This window comes from Larus michahellis, chromosome 9 (assembly GCF_964199755.1).
Source record: "Larus michahellis chromosome 9, bLarMic1.1, whole genome shotgun sequence".
NCBI lineage: Eukaryota > Metazoa > Chordata > Aves > Charadriiformes > Laridae > Larus > Larus michahellis.
Window position 1 is genome coordinate 22,038,288 of NC_133904.1, and position 17,785 is coordinate 22,056,072.

A 17,785-nucleotide genomic window follows, 5' to 3' on the forward strand; every position below is an offset into this window, starting at 1 on the left:
CAACAAAGAATTGATTCGATTGCATATTAAATGGCTGTGGTAGTTGGGCTGATTGAAAATGAGTTAATCTGAGAGAAGGAGGAAAGCTGGGAGGAAAAAACCCACTTTTCCCTGAGATGGAAAAATGGGGATGGAGTAGATGGTGTAAAACTAGCCACGGGTTTGGTGCAGTTCTTTGGACTTCGCTGGCACCTGAGAATCCCAAGTGCAGGCGCAGTTTCATCGCGCGGAGCTGCTTGTGCAGCATCCCCATCCCGTCGATGCCTCCATCGATAACATGTCACGGGGTTACGCTGGCCGGAGCCGTGTTACAGAGGAAGCTCAGCCTTTTAGCGGTGATCCAGCGCAAGTCCTGTCTCCTCTGTTTCCAATGGATGGGCTCACAGTGTGCAGCAGAGCTGGGTCCTCACTCTTAAGTGTATGACCTGGCATTTTTAAAAAAACATTATTCATTCCAGATGTATTACAGTAATATCTTTATGATGCCTTAATCCTTGTCAGCAATGAGAGCTTCCATCAGTCTACAGATGTCGTCAGCAAATACCTGCTTTCTGTGCCAGGGACATTAATGAAGATCTAAACGAAGACAGAGCTCAGGAAGGATACTTAGGGATTTTTTAGCTTTACCCAGCTTCTCTAGAAGCTAAATTTCTTGAAATTCTCCTCTAATTCTCATCTGCTGGAGCTCATACATGAAAACTGAGTCCACCAGACAGGTGAACTTCTGGCTGTGCCATCCTTGTTATCCAGCCTGTCTCTGCAGCGGGGTTCATGTCATTGTCTCGTTGAAAACAAAAGAAATAAGTTTTTGTTGCAGAGCCCTATCCAGATAATCCGTGGCATCTGCCCTGTGGTCACGTAGCGACTTTACTTCTTTCCTTTCACTTTTATTACTCGCAGGTGAAAAGCCAAGGAGTTTTTTTAAATCCTTCCTGAGATCAGCTCGACTTTTGCTGCTTCTTACTATATCCCTGTTTTTCTAGAATTTCTGATGCAGAAGTTTGGTTTTGCTTTTGTGATCAGTCCTTATTCTGTCTCCTTTTCCGCTAATATCCCGATGCATTCAACCGAGTTTGGAGTAAGATTGGTTTATTTGGGTTTCAGTCTTGGCTAGTGATTACACTGAAAATGAGGAAGGTCTCCTGCAGTCTAAAATTGGAATCAGCCAGCCTGTCCTAAGTGCTCCTTTCCGCTTGGCTCCGAGTGTCACCTCCCCACCTTTTCCAAGCACGTTCCAGCTGTCCCCGCTGATGTGGGACCCGTTTTCCTGCTCGGTGCCATCTGGAGAGTGAGGCAAAGGGAATGTTCAGAGGGTTAAGACAACATCTTGGAGCTTTATCTTCTCTCACAGGGTACTTTCCAAGACTTTTACGCCACCCCTCCTTGCCCTGAGGCTATCTGAGAGTCTTCTCTTGCAAATTATTCCCCCGTGCTGGGGAGATGATAGCAGAATTTGCAATTTGCAGAAATTACACGGCAAGCCTCTGACATCCTCCATCCACTTTGTTCTGCTAATTAGTTTACTTTATCAAACTTGGTCCTTCTGGCACTGGGATTCTTGATTACAAAGTGGCTGTTGTTTAAACTTCCATTTACTGTAAATTAAATTAACTTGTGATCGTTTGACCCTGAGTTAGTGCTTATTTCATCCCTAATTCTGTATGAAGTACTTACCGAAACCAAACATAATGCAGAACCATCTCTCATTAGTGTGAGTGTTTGTGGAAGAAGCCCATCAGATATTCCTGGATGTACCAGCCAGACCTTACTGTCAGGATTAACGTTTGTTCTTCCATTTATACTTGGGGAATTTATTTTTCCATAACAACATGGTACCTGGTGTTACTATACTAGAAAGTCTCTCTCTTCCCATCTCACCTGAAGGAGGATGAGGCTTGAAGGCAGAGCTACCCGAGCAGAATGTTTTCATGCTTCCCCAAAGATGCCACCAGCTGTTGTCACCGCTTCACCTCTCTAAATTTCAGAAAACAGCATTTCTGTGTGTATTTTGGGGAGAGAGGGTTTGTCTCCTTCAGGCTGGCTTCTGCCTAACAATCTTTTGAAGTGTAACTTCAAAGCGCGGGCTTGCTTCCTAACCGCTGTCGGGAGGCTTGTTTGGAGGGAAGGATAATCTAGCGGATTGTTTGTTTTTGATAGGGGCTTGGAGCTCTTCCAGTTGCTCGATAGCTGGGGTCCATCTGCGGTGGCAGCGTCCGTAACACAAACCCTACTAGCGCTGCGGGCAAACGGCAGGCCTCAGAAAGAAGGAAAAAGATATTTTTAAGGCGGCTTAACTCCAGGCTCACCGGAGGAAGTTATCCCTTCTGTGTCTCTTGCATCCTGCTGACACAAGCGTTGACCCCCCGGTTTGCCCAGCTGAGCTCCCACTCTGTAACGGTCCATACATGCAGCGCTGGCTGCAGCGGAGATCCTCCATTAGTCATTTTGATTGAATCTTCTTAGGAGGGGCTCTTCTGGTCCCAGATCAGCGTGGGTGCTCCTGCGGGGATGGCAGAACCCCACGGCTGGTGTGGCCGAGGCAGGCGAGTGCAGGTGTCTGCATCCTCACCTGCCCTGGTAGCGTTGGTGTGTGGCTCCCCTTGGAGCACGGCAGGTGGCGGGGGCTTGGGAGGGTCATTAAAGGTGACTACAGTAAGGCTGCTGGTTGTTGCCATCCTGGGGGAGCCCTGGGCAAGGCCTGTCGCAGGTGTGCACTGGAAGGAGAGCAGACTGGGACCGCTGGGGAGACCCTGGCTCTCCTCCTGCCCTGAGTCTGTGTTCAGTTGCTGAGAAGAATCCTTTGGCTCCATGTGTAACCCCCGGTTCTTCCTCTCTCTCTTCCCGGAGCTTTCCCCCAGCTCCCAGACAAGCACTTTCCAGGCAACACCTGTGTCTTAATGATTTTAATGAGTGTAATCAGTTCCTTGGGTGCTTCTGTTGCTGTTTTCAGTATCTTTGCTGTTGCAGTCATTATTTTCTAGTGCGTGGTGGGGAGCATGAGAAGCAATTGTACAGGGTTACTGAAGATTTCCTAGCTGAATATTGTTTTTCTCTTTATTTTGTACTGGGGACTTAACTGGCATTTCAGCTGCTTATTGCTACCTGGAGATCCCATCAGATGCTTTTACTTTAGTTCTTCACTGGCACCTATGGCGGAATTGGCTTTCACAGATACAGGGCTGGCATTTTGCTGAACCACCTTTATTCTTTCTGGGTTGTTTTAGTCTTTGAAGGCTTCTTTTATAGATCTTGTTTGCTTGTCGCTAACATCTAGTTGGGAGGTCTGCCCAGCTTGTGAGTTTCTGCATCATATCCCTCCTTGGCTCCTCCACGTTGCTGTTCAAGAGACTAAAGGAGGACTCACCGTAGGCTGGTGCTTGCCTCCACCTGCTCCACTTTGTGTGTGTGTTGGGAGCAACACTGTGGCTGTAACTCAGCTCTTTCTTGGTGCATCCCCCAGGTGCATCCATTGTGGAGTTGTCTTCATGACCCTCGCCATGCTGAAAGTGCACATCCACGAGAAACACTGCGAAGTCTTCCACAAGTGTTCTTTTTGCCCGATGGCCTTCAAGTCGGCCGACAGCACCACGGCTCACATGACCAGCCAGCACCCCGCAGAGCCTCACAAGACTACTCAGTAAGTGGTTTGGGTTTATCTTTTCTTCTTTGATGGGTAGCTCCAGGATTCCCGCTTTCCCTGCCAGTTGTTTTCTGGTTTTGGTTTCTGTCCTCACATGAGAAGATTTGTTGTTTTGTCTGCCAGCGGGCGTCCGTTCCTAGCCACAGCGTGCTCTCCTTGGAATGAACGTGGTCTCCTGGGTAGGAGGAGAAGAGTTTGGGCAGGGAAGACCTGAACATCCATAAAAGATTCTTAATGGTCACCCCTTTGTCCAGCAGGACCCACAGTGGCACCTCTTGGTAGATGGCTCCAGGGCAACTGCTGCATCTGGCACTCGAAAGGAGGAGGAGAGTTGCGCCATGCAGCATTGCCCCCCAGAATCACTAGAGAGAAACCTGGATTTTCCACTTGGTAGCTTTCTTCTCCGAGCCTTGAGCTACTGCCGAACATGTGTGCTTTAAGGGAGGAACTATGGAAAGGTGGGACCGAAAGTCACGTGTAGCTGGTACACTGTGAGTTTGCTCCCATCTGTCTGCACTTACTGACACACACGCACACACACACACGTAGGTAGTTATGCATATGTACAGAAGTAAACTTATTTTTAGAAAGCTGTGGTATGTGCCTGAGGCATTTTGTTGTTCTTCCCAGTTGAGTTAATGGTTCAGTTGTCCACGTGGGTGTGTGTTGACAATACATTGAGAGCACAGCCTTCCCCAGGAGCCCGTCCCCTTCTGCAGTTGCTGAGGTAACTTTTTCCACTGTCTTCTTAAGATAACTAATGAAAAGAGACTGAGTTTACTTTTTTTTAATTGTTCCAGGGTGATCTACAAATGCTCTTGCGAGACTGTCTTCAACAAGAAGAAGCTGCTCCAAGAGCACTTCCAGCAGAACACCAACAAGTTGTTAGTGGGAGTGTTTAAGTGCCCGCAGTGTCAGCTGGTGTATATGCAGAAGCAGCAGTTAATGCAGCACGTTAAGGTAGGTAGCTCCTGCCGCTTACTGACACGAGGTCCTATATTTCGAGTTCACAGAGAGTTTACGTCAACTGCGTGAGGAAATTGGTTGAAGAAGTGGAAGGTTCTTGAGCAACGCAGTAGCAGAAAAGTAGAGTACAATGATTTACAGTATTATCTGGCAGCATCAGCGCTCTGTTATACATATGAAGAGGCAGTTATCGTCCTTTTTGGTGGCGGTTTCTAGCGGGATGCGTGTGAGGACTTGCAGATCTGATTATCCCATGAGAGTTTTGTGTTAATTTGTAATAATGCAGGCAGTTACTCTCATCTATATATAATTTTACCTTACAACAAAGGCTTGTTTTCTGTGGGTAAATATTTTTGATTTTCAACTGTTCTATATTAAACCCAAGGAAGTGATTAAACCAGGGCATGAGCTTTATCTTTGGTTGGGAGACAGGGAGAAGTATTCTCTGCCCACAGTGTTACTCAATTTGTATAATGAAAGCTGAATCTCCTTCTTTTGGGTGGTCACCTGGAGGGCTTTGGCCTTTTGAGCTGTGGCAGAGAGAGGCTGCGTGGCGTTTAACGCCCCGCTTCCCTGGCCGCTCCGCTCGCCTGCAGAGCCGCACCAGAGTGCAGAGGCAGAAGTGACTGCCCTGAAGGTACCAGCCTTCAGGAGGTGGGACCCCCCCACCTTGTGTGCGCCCCCGCTGGCACCACTCTGACTGCTCCAGAAGGTGGTCTGAAATGGATAGTTGCGCGCAACCCCAAAACTCGGTGGAAATGGTGGTCTGGAGAGTGCTTCGAACCTGCCCTCCTTCAGTAACGGCTCACATTGCAGTAAGTGCTGCAATCATCTCACTACCATTCATCGCTCTGTTATACATATGAAAAGCTGGTTATTGTCCTTTTGGTGGTGGTTTCTAGCGGGATGCGTGTGAGGACTTGCGGATCTGATTATGCCGTGAGCGTGTGAGCACGGCATTTTCCTGTTGTCTTAGTCAGTGTGTTTCTATGTATGGTGTCTAACAACACTGCTGTGGAAATCCTCTCAGAACATTTCTTGATGGTGTGCTGAAGAAAGAGCTTGCGAAGTCTTATTTCCCTTTGATTAGAAAAAAAAAAGTGTCATAATTTTTTCAATCAGTGACTTTATTTTGTTTATATTTACACTTAAAAAGCAAGAAGATTTGTCAGCTCACTCCTAAAAGCAAAACCCATTCAAAATGACTTCTTTGCTCTCTTCCCCTGTGCCTTTAACTTGCAAATCTGGAAATGCTTTGCATGCAGTAATGAATTAAAATTTGAAGCCCTCCTGTGAAGTTGATGATTGCTAATCTTCCTGCATTATAGCTAACGAAATAGAGTTGAGATTAAGGCTGGGTCCTTCACAGAGGCATTCGGCCCCATGCTAAAAGCAGAGCTTGAGCCGAGGTACACAACTTTCGGCTCCTTCGCAAACCCCAGGGACCTGCCTGGAGCAGTTTGTGCGCCAGCGCCCCGACATCCCCACTACAGAACTTCTGCCTTTTAACCATGGGCTGTATTTGGCTGTTGTGTTAAAGGGTAAAGGAATTTGGCAGAAAATAAACCCCCTTGCGTTCCAGCTTGTCCTCAGGGATCAGAGGGGCTGGGGGTGGCTGGGCTTAGGTTCCGAGTGATGCCCAACTTGGCGCTATATAGGTCCAGTCGCATTCAATGTATTGAACTACCATGATTACAGACGCACAATAGCGCGATGCTTTCTCAGTCTAGTCGCGTTCAATGACCTAGCATGGCCAGATTTGAGGAGTTTGATCGCATTCAATGAGAAGTCTCACGGCTAGATGAATGAATAGTGCAGGTTATTGAGGCAACAGAATTGCAGATTCTTTTGGATTGCTGGTGATAGTACCCTGTCAGCAAGGCAGGTGCCCCTAATACAGCAGCATGAAACAACTTGAGTAACATAGTAGCATGAAAGAACTCTATACAGAGATTTCTAAGTTTCCTGAGGAAGCACTGGGTACAGCTGAGTGTTGGGATCTCACCCAAAAGGCGTCCCCACGGCGGGGAAGAGAGGCTCAGCCTGTTGACCGATCCCACAAGTCAGGCATGGTTTGTGATGGTGTCTTCCTGACTTGTCTGTGATGGTATCTTCCCTAACAGCTCTCCATTCTTAAGCCATTTTGTACTATTTTTTACCTTTCAGGTGGAGCTTGAGTGACTCTAGTCATACATACCTTCCTTACGATTAGTGTAAAATCTCCTCCTTTGCGTTTAAAGGTATAGGCTAGCAGAAATTCTGAGTGCAGACTAAGGGAGGGGCGAGCGCACCTTGGAGGCAGGTAGCTTTGAGGATGGAGGAGTGTTTTGGTATTACAATGACATTATAATGAGCAAAGTTCAACCTAAGGACTTGATTTTTACAAAAAATAAGAAACTGTTGGCGCAGGGTAACAACCATGCAGCTTATCAGTGTTCATAGTACTGTAAGTTCCCATTCCCTGCGCAGAGTTTGGCTACACTATCTTCACCCTGCCCCACTCTCCGTGCTGTTTTTTTCCCACCTTATAGTCCGCTAACTGTAAGATTGCAGGTTATGCGGCCTGGGGAACTACGGTGGAACACATTCCCTGCATATCAGCTGCGTTCCACCCTGGAAGTTTCTTCAGCGCTGCTCCTTTTCTTAAAACGTGAATATAACTTTAGTTTCTAAGTCGCCTCCAGTAATTATCCCACATTGGCCATCGGCAGGTCTTTGAGTTGGTAGTGGAAGGAAGCATTTTAGCTGTGGCAGGGTAGTAATGGCACTAACCCATCTCCTCTCCTGTCACATCCCTCTCCTTTTTGCAATACCGAGTTTATAGGAGGTGCCGTGTAATTTGCTTCTCCATGCAAAATAAAGAAACCGTGCGCCTTCTCATCTTTCCTGGCTTTCTGTTGTGAAAGCGTAAGAGTAGGAGTTAGAAAGTCTGGTTCCTGTTATTGATTCTGCAGAGAAGTCACTTCATTTTTCTGTGCTCCTTTATTTTCCCCCTCCAGTGGTGTAATAACAGGAGGAATGGAGTGATGGGTACTCGTGTATCTGCTCATAAAACACTTTTGATGTTTCCAGATGGGGAGAAAGGTGACCCATGTGTATTACCCTAAATACTGTCAGTGCGGCGGAGCAGCTGTCGCTGCCCGGCCGTTACGTGAGGGAGCTCCTGTGGACATCAGCGGGATCAGGTTCCGAGCTCACAGGCTGCTCAGATGAGACCTCGCGTTCTGAAGTTTGTTTGGTGTCTAACCCACAGAAAGACTTCCAAAGGCCTGGGGCCTTTGTGTGTTGAAACTTTACCCGTTATTAATTACTGTGCACAATTAAACCTCTAAATTACCCTTTTGTGTGGATGAACTGTTGTTGTTCCTAGGGGAGTTTCTTGAGGTTTCTTTGGTATGTTGCTATTTTATTTGCTTTTGCTTTCCCACAGCTCTTCGTTTCTGCATTATTTTCCTTATGTTCAATTTTCTTTGTTAAAATAACTTTTGGGGGGACTTTGGATTTTGGCCTATTGAACAACCAGAGAGCCTGGGGACATATTCCTTATAAGGCTGGTTTCTGGCTTTATGCTTGCTTTTATTTGCCAAGGGCAAAGTTTTGAACACTGTAAATGTAAATAGCAATAGGCATCGTGGAATTGAGGAAAGTAGGGTTGGAGAAAATGAGAGGTTGTCTTTTCCTGTCCCTTGAACGAGGATGAAGCACCTTTGGAGCCCCCAAGATAACAGCAAACATTTCATTCAGAGCTTACCAAAGCAGTGTGTTTTTAGAGTTTAGGCTCTTGAAATAAGGACAATTAACATTTCTCTTCCATTACATCTTCCCTGTTTAACCAGAGTTCTCAGAGCTCATCCACAATGTTAAATAGGCAGCACCAAGGAGCTGCTGTTGTCATGCAGGAAACGTAAATAGACGCTTCATGTTTCTTGGGAAAATCTTGTGCTGGGGAAAACGCTAGAGCTGGCTTCAAGGGGAAATGGGAAGATCTGCAGGAGCAAGACACCAGCATACTGTTTTGGGGGCGCAGAAGCTTAATTCATTTATTTAAATAATAAATGTTACTTCTTTATAAATAAAGGTGTATAATGTGAATGACACATACATTTTACATGTGATTCCATTATTGTTGTTACCCAGGGTGTTCATGGAGTCCCCCAAAATCCTGAGGAGCTCTCAAACTTCCGACAGAAGTCTGAGAAGGCATCAAGGCACCAGGTTCATAACCCACCAAAGGAGCTGTCGGTAGCCAATGGGACTTCCCACTCCCCTCTCCTGAGGAAGGACATGCGGGTGGAAGGACACAATCCTGAATCCAAGTCCAGACTGAGAAGAACTGGTTGGACTTGCAAGGAATGTTCACAGTGGATCCCCGATCGGGAAACCTATGTGTCCCACATGAAGAGAAATCATGGAAGGGTAAGGACTCAGATGACACGCTTGAACTAGGTAACGTGGAATTTTTAGCAAAAGAGTCTGATAGTCAATATTTGGGGCAAAAAGAAACTGAGAATCTGTTTGCCAGCTCACTGAGGAGTAAGCTCAGGGCCAGAAGAAGAGAAGTGATGTAGCCTGTTGTAAGCACACTTTCTGTCCTTGATCGTATGCTCTACAACCCGCATACCTCCTGCCCTTTGCTGTTCCTTCTGCCACTGCATCTAATGTCAGGCTTCCTCTTTAGCTCGTCTGGGTAAGTGGAGGGAAAGTTGTGTCTTCTCCCGTTGCTGGTTCAGCAGTCTGATCCGAACTATCTACACACAAAGTGACAGAAGGATGTACAGTTCCTCTACGTGATACCTTGTTTGGTAGATATCCCCACATCTGACTGGGGGAGAGGAACAGACTCATGCAGTGCGCAGAGCTATCGTTATAAGAACTGTAAATCTCAGTTTTGTTGGTCTCATCCAGCTCAAGCCTTGTGTTGCCTTGACCTACTTCTGTCAAGCTAATCCTTGCTCGCTGGCAGAACGTAGGCAAAGATGTTGTGTGCAGCCAGATTTCTTAGTACTTTGGCATCAGGACTTCTCGCTTGATACACTAAACCACCCTCCCCGAGTCCCATGGTCAGAGGCTGTGGAAATCTGGATCATCATCTTTGATTCCTTCTGGCTTGACTTGGGGAGTGCTGGATTGTCCCACTTGATAAGTATCAGGAGAAGGAGATGGGGGCAGGGTGAGAAGGCTGCATTTTCCCATTTGAATTCTGTAGAAGTAGGAAATTTGCCAAATATTTAATTTCAATACATATATATTCATTAAAATCTAAGAAGATTTAAATGGAATGCATGCGGGTTATACAAAGGAGGGTAGGAAAAGGAGGATGCTAGTTACAGGGCAGAGTTGCATAGGGGGACGTGGATATGATAAATGGATAACAGGCGGGACTATGTGATGCTCTTTAACATCTTGCCCTTTTATTGTGCTGAATTATGAGGAGAGAGGAGGTTAAGTGGACTTGTACTTCACACTGGGGTCCTGTGTGGGACTGGGATCCCTGAAGGGACCTTCCACTGAATTAATTCTGCAGAGGGTCTTGTAGGGAAATGACCCCCCAGGAGAAGCAGCTAGTGCAATTCCTATTAAAAATAAAAAAAAAATCAAGCATGTGCTTTAACTAGTCCTTGTTTTTACAAGACCAGTGTTGGTCTTATAAAACTGTTGGGCTGAGTATAACTGGGACCCCAACACCTTAGTGATCTTTATCAGTGGAAGAGGGATTTTTTGCACCTGAGAGGTAAGGACCAGATGAAGAGCATGGGAGTGTTAGAATCCAGTCAGCGCCTTCCATCGCCCTGTTACTAAAAGGTATTTCTGTTCTTCTGTTAGTCTATGAAGAGATATCCCTGTCGACAGTGTGAACGCTCATTTAATGCCTCCAACAGTCTGCGCAGACACATCCGCAATAATCACGACACAGCAAAGAAAGTTTATACTTGCTGGTACGTACTGAACGCCACTTTTCAAATTTGTTTTCAACGACAGGCTAATCCTTCAAGTTTGGAAGCCCTTTGTAATAGATCACGTCTGCTCCTATCTGCTCCAGGCTATAAGTTACTGAGGGAGAGTGAGAAGAAGAATATATTAAACGTGAGAGACTTGCTGTCTAAAATAAGTCCTTGCTTTTGACTGCACAGTGCCCTTTGGAAACTTAGGGTAAGGTTTGATTTGAGATCTGCAGGTGCAAAATGAGGATTATATTGCGCACCCTTGTGGAACAGCCAATCAAGTGTTGGGCCAATACACCAACACCACGGTTGGTGTAGTCTTGCATCACTCTTGTGCCCTCCCCATGAAAGCAGGGTACAAAAGGGGTGTGAAATCCTAACGAACCAGGGCACTAGATCCCGACGCCACTTTACACAGGCAGAAGTGACTGCACAACCTGCAGGGTAATGGAGAAGTAAGCCTGCTGGATTTGCTTGGGAAGATGCACCTTAAAGTTGGAAAATGGATTTGGAGACATCAGATGAGCTATGTAAATCAGCAGTGAAAAAAAGTCGTTGCTGGTGAATGTATTTTAACTGTGAATAGTCTCAGCTCAGGACAAAGCCCAGTGCTTACAAAACTGCCACATTCTCATCTACTGTTGCACAATAAGTCGTACGCCGAGCGACTGTGCAGACTGGCTTTCTGTCTCATTCCGAGACATCCTTCCGAAACAGAATTAAAGCACATTTGTATTGGAAGGGAAGTTCCAGTGTTGTAGGTTGGGTTTGGTTTTCTTTTTTTTTTGTTTAACTAAAATTTTGGTTTAATGCAAGTGTTTCTGAAGAGTGTGCTGTCCCTTTACTGCACTTAAGTTACTAAAAGCCTGTCTTGGAAGAGTACATTCCGCGTGCACTTTATTTCTTTAGACTGCCAAGTGAGCCACAATAGCTTTTAGGAAATGGATAAAGTATTGGCATCACCGCTGGGCCCTGATAGGAATGCATTCCTGAGGCATTTTTCAGCCATGACTTCTAAACTTTCCATTTCTTGTAACTGTGCTGACTCGGAACCTCTGGAGGAGATGAAATGTTGATTCCCAGTATGTTTCATTCTGCTTTAAGTTTGTGGGTCATGGTCTTTGGAGTTACGTGCACCTGATTTGTATAAATCTCTTCTCTCTGGATCAGTTGTTGAAAACTGAAAACTCTGAAAAAGTGGACTGTGTCAGAATCAAAGTGAACGTAAGGCCTAGCTGGGAAGAAGGATTTGTATAGAAATACCTCACCGTGCTGGCTTATTGTGTGCATTAGCTTATACAGGCCCTGGAGTGCACTTTTTCTGTAACTTTTCAGAATGACTCACGGTTGTGGATCCACAGCTTCACCCAAGGCTCCATGGTCAGGCCGTATTCACAGCAAAGAAGACCCAGCTACAGATTCAAGTGAACTGTGGTTGTGTTTAATTCTCAAGCTTCAGTTGCTCCTTCTCAAAATCTGTTGATGAAGTCTTAATCGGACATTCGTTGTCTCTCTTTAATCATTGTAGCGGCAGACTTACTGAAAACACTCTTTAAATGAAACCTCTTCCTTGAAACACTTGTCCCAGCATCTTTGTTTGCATCCAAGGTCTTCTGTCCCATCTCCTCTTTGATCTCTTTTAGTTTGTCCAGACTGCTGTTCTAAAAATCATCTCTCTGCCACTTGCAAATCCTTCCATCTCTTTGAATTCCTCCTCAGCTCCTTTCTGTGCTCTGTAAGGCATCACATCACCGCTGCTCCTTTTCTTTTCCCTTGGGTGCTGGTGTCAGGCAGTTTGTATCGGTCTCCCCTGTTTTCCCTTCGGGGGCTTTGGTGCCTTAACTTCCTCTAACCCTCTGCTCCTGGATTGCCCCGTGAAGCACGAGTAAAATTTGTCATTGATCCAATAATTGAGTATTTTTGTGACTCCAGCATGCTGCCTTGTAGGTGACCTCCCTCTGGCTTCTAACATTTCAAACTGTGGTTTCCCCTTCTCCCCCTGCCCTGCTTAGGTCTCTGCCTTCTGATAAATTCATAGGGAGAAACCAGTGATGGAGGACTTGCTTGAATACTCTCCTGCCACTAGAGTAATTCAGGTTAGAAAAGCATCTTTCTCTCCTCATGTGAAAAAAAAAATCTAAATCAGGACAAATTGCAAAATATTGTGATGTTTTGTGTATTTTCTTTCATAATTCACTTGGTTATTGTTATGGGAACTTGCTCTTATTTTCCAAGTCTTAAGTACAAACTGTCTGGAACGCTTGATTTTCAACATGTTTATTTTTTATAAATACCACTTAATAACCTCTCATCTTTCCTCCATGAGGGAGAAAAAAACCCATCCTTATTAAATATTGATTTATCATCTAAGCAGTTCCTGTTAAAAACCAGAAGTACTCAATGAGCACATCTGCATTTTCACATCATTACTGACTGTTGTTTAATTTCCATCTAGTTACTGGAAGATCAGTAGGAATCTTCTTCTCTCATTTTAAAAGATGGCTTTGTTGCCCAGGGACACTTCATCTCCTCTTTGTTGCTTTTCATCCCTACATTTCGACTGCAATTTGTGCATTTCAGAGAAGCGGGGCTGTTACTTGCCTCATTACCGTGGTCGACGTGTAGCCAATGGACCTTCCCTGTGTCACACTGGCTGACAGCAGCAGAGTACAAAGTTAATCGTGGGTTTCCCCAATTGCTAAGAGACCTCTGTGTACTTCACCGTGCTGCAGGGGGGTGGTTTGTGTGTCTGCAAGTCCTGGCACTTACTTCCAGTAGACCTCGGTCATCCGGGAGTGAAGGCTAACAGATAGCACACCCCCTTCACATCTCCTTTTGAAACGTCAGCCATGGTCTCTGGTAGCTCTTCTATCCTACAAAGATTTAATATGCATAGTTGTGCATGAATGATGCATTTGTGAGTGCTTCTGCCTAGGTTATTGTCATCAAAGTTGGAAGTTCAGCATTTTTGTAAGAATTTTAAAGTCTGTTATGATCTTGTCTTGGTAGGACAAGGGGAAACAGCCTCAAGTTGCACCAGGGGAGGTTTAGGATGGGTATTAGGGGAAATTTCTTCACCAAAAGGGTTATCAAACTTTGGAACAGGCTGCCCAGGGAAGTGGTGGAATCACCATCCCTGGAGACATTTAAAAGCCGGGCAGACGTGGTGCTGACTGACATGGGTTAGTGGTGGCTTTGGCAGTGTTGGGTTGATGGTTGGACTCTATGATCTTAAAGGACCCTTCCAACCTTGACAATTCTATGATTCTGTGATACACGTGGTCTTGTGGGTGGGATGCTGGGTGCTTGGGAGCGCTAGGTGCAGAACCCCCTTCTGCTGCAGGCCTCCTCGGTGTTAGCGAGTCATGAGCAGGGCCCTCTGTGTGTAGGTGTCTCATCTGAGAGTCGTTTTTCCCCCATGCATTTTCCATCTTGATTATTTATCTTGTGCTTGTGTAGCATCTATCACAGTGGGCCTAATCTCCGCCAGTCCCTGTATTTATTTAGTACTGTAAATAAGACGTGCCCTACTTTCATTCTCATTCATGCTTACTGTGGTAAACTAAACTATTCTAGATTTCTCTCGGGGGTAATGCTCTATTATTAAAGTGATGATTTGCTGCATATTTTGGTAATCTAATAGTGCATTACTCACCAGCGTGTCTCCAATGGTACCCATTGGTTTGGCACATAACGAAGAGCTGTTTGGATGGAAACGAGCAGCTGGGCATTTCCTCTAATAAATTTTCTTCCTTTTTGTATTTCTAAGGTACTGCACAGATGAAAATCAGACATTTCCTCAGCCGTTCATGCTGGAGAATCACATCAGCCTCATGCATGGCATCAAAAACCCAGACTTATCCCAGATGGCCAAAGCAAAAGCTCCAGAGAGAGACACAGCAGAAGTAACTGACATATTTTCATTGAAAAATAAATGTACCTGGCGAGTAGCCGTTCACTTGGGGTGTTATGTCAAGCCCTCTCGTCCACACGGCAGATTTCCTTCCCCTCCTCTCAGCTCCAGCCAGTTTGCTCCTCTCTGGCGGTGTCGGGATCAGAACCAAAAGTGCAGCCAAGCTGCAACAGCACCAGGGCAACGTGTCTTGCATTTTTCAAGATATTTTTGAACGTGTGACCCTGTGTTTTCCTCGCCTTTTTTCACTCTACTTTGTAACCAGGTCTAATTTAGGTTTGTTATTACCTTGTTTTCCCCTGCCACTCTGTTCATGAGCCTGGTACATTTTTCCTCTCCCTCCCTTGTTTTTTCTTCTAGTTACAAAAGATTTTTTTTCTGTTTTAAAATACTTATTAGATCCATTACCTATAAGAACTGCATTCCGCCTAAGTAGGATTGTGTAATGTTTTACAGCAAATGCAACCGTTCAACTAACTTTATTTCGGGTTGGTTTGGAATGGAGGCTTGGCTGATTGGGTTTCTTTGCTCCGTGTACTTTAAAAATAGACATACGTTTTTGGTATCACTGCAATTTATCGTTCGTCTATATCCTAGCATTGAGGGATCGCAGCCAAGACTGACTCCCCCTATGTATTTACGTGGTAAGGAAACCTGGGGTAACTCAAGAATTCCCTTCCCTGAGCTGGTGGCTGCTTCCCGCACGCAGAGCCGACATACCGGGGCACCCGGCTAAATGGGGGCAGATGTGGCTTCACATGGCTCCAGCTGGGTCTGCAAATACAAGCCTATAAGCTGTATGCTAAACAAAGACCACTCAATGCTGCTGGATAAGGAGATAACAAAATCACGTGAAGGGACATAGGCAAGCGAGCCATCCCCACAGGAGGAGAAGCACGCTGCGGGATTATAAGACAGAAGGGATGAGTTAAAGAGAGATGCCATGAAGAAAAAGCCTGAGTGGAGGTCAAAACGTTCAGAGTTAAATCCAAGAAGCGTTGCCTGGGATAATGACCGTCCCCGTGTCCCTGAGCTGTACCTGCTCTGGAGGCTCCTCCCTCCCACACCAAGTTCACATTCTCTTTCCCCATCACGTTTCTGCCCAGCCAACCCCTCCCAGGTCTCCCATCTCATGCCGCAGGATGGCGGTTGAGATCCTGCATGTTGGGGCGAGGTGTCTGGGTCCTGGTAGGAGAGGCAATGCAAGAGGAGTCCCTAGGCATGGCTTCCTTTAGTTTGTATCAAATACCAATGTGTATTCACCCTCAGGTGCCTTCAGATACGCGTGTGGAATTTAGCACTTAACTCTTCCATGGTCTCGAACAATAAAGTAACTTTTTAATCTTGTTTCTTTTTTTAAGGCAAGATCTCCAAAGAGGATGGCAACAGATGAGCTGGGTCAGGCAGAGACCGCTGCGGGTTCAGACGCGCCGCCAGCCAAAAAACTGAAAGCGCACTGGAAATGCGCTAAATGCGGATTCGCGACAGACATCAGTACTGAGTTTCAGGAACACATACCTCGGCACAAGACAGACAGCTCCACCTACCAGTGCTTGTTCTGCGGCTTGTGCTACACCTCTCACATCTCTCTCAACAGACACCTCTTCATTGTTCATAAAGTAAAAGATGATGATGAGGAGGAGGAGGAAGAGGAGGAGGAAGAGGAGGAGGAGGAGGAAGATGAAAGGCAGAAGTTACAAAGGGAGATGAGTGAGAACGGACATGAGGGGTATAATGGCGAGATGAACACTACAGCGGAAGAAGAAAACCTGAAATGCAAAGAGTGCAAAAGTGACTCAGCTCTTTGTGAACACAGTCAGACGTGTGGCGTGGAGGGTCCTAATAGCACCTCGCAGAACAATCACTCAAAGTCTCTTAAGACTTAAAAACAAAAAACCCCTTTTGGTTGGTCAGGGTGTTTTTGTTGGGAGGTTTTTACTCAAAATACGGGGTGGGGATGGGGTGAATCTTTGAAATATTCTGTTGATTTCTTGGGATGGACATTGCTTTCCGTTAACTTCTATTTGTAAGGGAAATTTAAAAAAAGAAAAAAACCCTGACATTGCATCCTGAGCACTAACTCTCTGCCAGCCCAGAGAGGTGAAAAGGGAAAGCAGGGCGAGAATCCTCGCTGAAGCTTGTCCAACTCCTGAGGATCAAGGAGCACTTTCTGCAGCTGCAGTTTCCATAAGATGAGCTCTCTTCCTTCAAGTGTGCACTGCCTCAGTCTCTGCCCGGAGCCCCAGGCTTGCCTTCCCTATCTCGCTTTCTTTCTCCTTCTATTTATGGCTTCTTTTTTCTCTTCCCATCCTGCCTTTGTTTTACTCATTTTAACTCATAACGCCGTCTCAGCAAAACACGCTTGTCAGGACCGTGCTGGCCGATCTGGGATCTTCTGTGTTACACGGGACAGGTTCAAGCTGTAAGTTGTGCTGAGTTTTCTTTAACTGCCCGAATAACAACCTTGTTTTCCAAAAGGCAATTTAATGAAATTTCTTGGACCTGAATCATCCCGAAAGAGAGTTCTGTAGCCCCTGCCGTCTCGGGTGAGCGCAGCTCAAGGCCATGTGTTGCGTTAAGGGGGGCCTGCTGCCCCTCAGGGACCTGGTGGCTGCCTGTCCGTGGAGCTGCGCTGCTGGAAGCCGTCCCAGGGTGGGTGCAGCCGGGCCTGGTGCTTGGTGGCTCATCTTGGCAGGGAGTTCGGGCAGAGCTGTGTTGGCACCATCCCCAGATGGGGAAACCGTCCCAGTGCTCCCGAGGGGCTGGTGCTGAGGTGCTGCGGCAGAGGCGGGTGTGCGGAGGCAGTGGCGTTCCTTGGTGCGTCTGGGCCGGCGTCCCTCGCTCTCCTCCCACAGCCGCTCGGCCTCACCTGGGGAGATGCTTCTTTCCATGCAGTCATATTGACTCCCTCTTCCCTCACTCGTTCCCCCGTCACACATGCGCTTCGTGTAATATAATTATCTTCTATACCATTATTTTTTTTTATTATTATTATTATTATTATGTTGAGCCAGAACCCTGCTCGTTATTGTTTACTATGACGATGTTTAAATAATTTAAGAACTATTTATCTTATTGCATTCGGATCGCTCACCTTCTCGTCTCGACGTGTTTTGATACGACCCGTTTGGACTCTATTTCTGGCGGGGCGTGCGTTGGCCCGGGGGCGCGTGCCCGGGCGGCCTGCCTGGAGTGAAGGATAGCGGGGGGCGCTCCCGAGCCACCACCCCTCTATTTAACCCGCAGCGGCGTTCGTGCCTTGCTATGATGTTTACTTCAAAGTATCGCAAATAAACGCATCCACGGGGGCCTGCCTGGGCGTCG

The 17,785-nt window shown here is 46.3% G+C and overlaps 1 protein-coding gene and 1 long non-coding RNA gene across 5 annotated transcripts in view; one reads left to right on the forward strand and one right to left on the reverse strand.

Moving 5' to 3' along the window:
• ZNF592 (zinc finger protein 592) overlaps positions 1 to 17,769 on the forward strand; it is a 39,567-nt gene extending 21,798 nt beyond the window's left edge. For 3 of the 4 annotated variants that reach the window (XM_074599602.1, XM_074599603.1, XM_074599604.1), the window contains 6 exons: positions 3,461 to 3,637; positions 4,441 to 4,600; positions 8,744 to 9,022; positions 10,430 to 10,542; positions 14,318 to 14,453; positions 15,823 to 17,769. In XM_074599602.1, coding sequence (XP_074455703.1) covers positions 3,461 to 3,637; positions 4,441 to 4,600; positions 8,744 to 9,022; positions 10,430 to 10,542; positions 14,318 to 14,453; positions 15,823 to 16,347 — 1,390 coding nt within the window. In that variant the 3' untranslated portion in view covers positions 16,348 to 17,769. Of the gene's footprint in view, positions 1 to 3,460; positions 3,638 to 4,440; positions 4,601 to 8,743; positions 9,023 to 10,429; positions 10,543 to 14,317; positions 14,738 to 15,822 lie in introns of all 4 variants that reach the window. The other variant, XR_012588929.1, reaches the window with a different exon arrangement.
• Positions 12,810 to 14,323, reverse strand: LOC141748133 (uncharacterized). The gene is made up of 2 exons (XR_012588930.1): positions 14,204 to 14,323; positions 12,810 to 13,421 (listed from the first exon to the last, which is right to left on the reverse strand). It is a non-coding gene; the product is annotated as an uncharacterized LOC141748133 (long non-coding RNA).
• Positions 17,770 to 17,785: the final 16 nt, after the last annotated feature.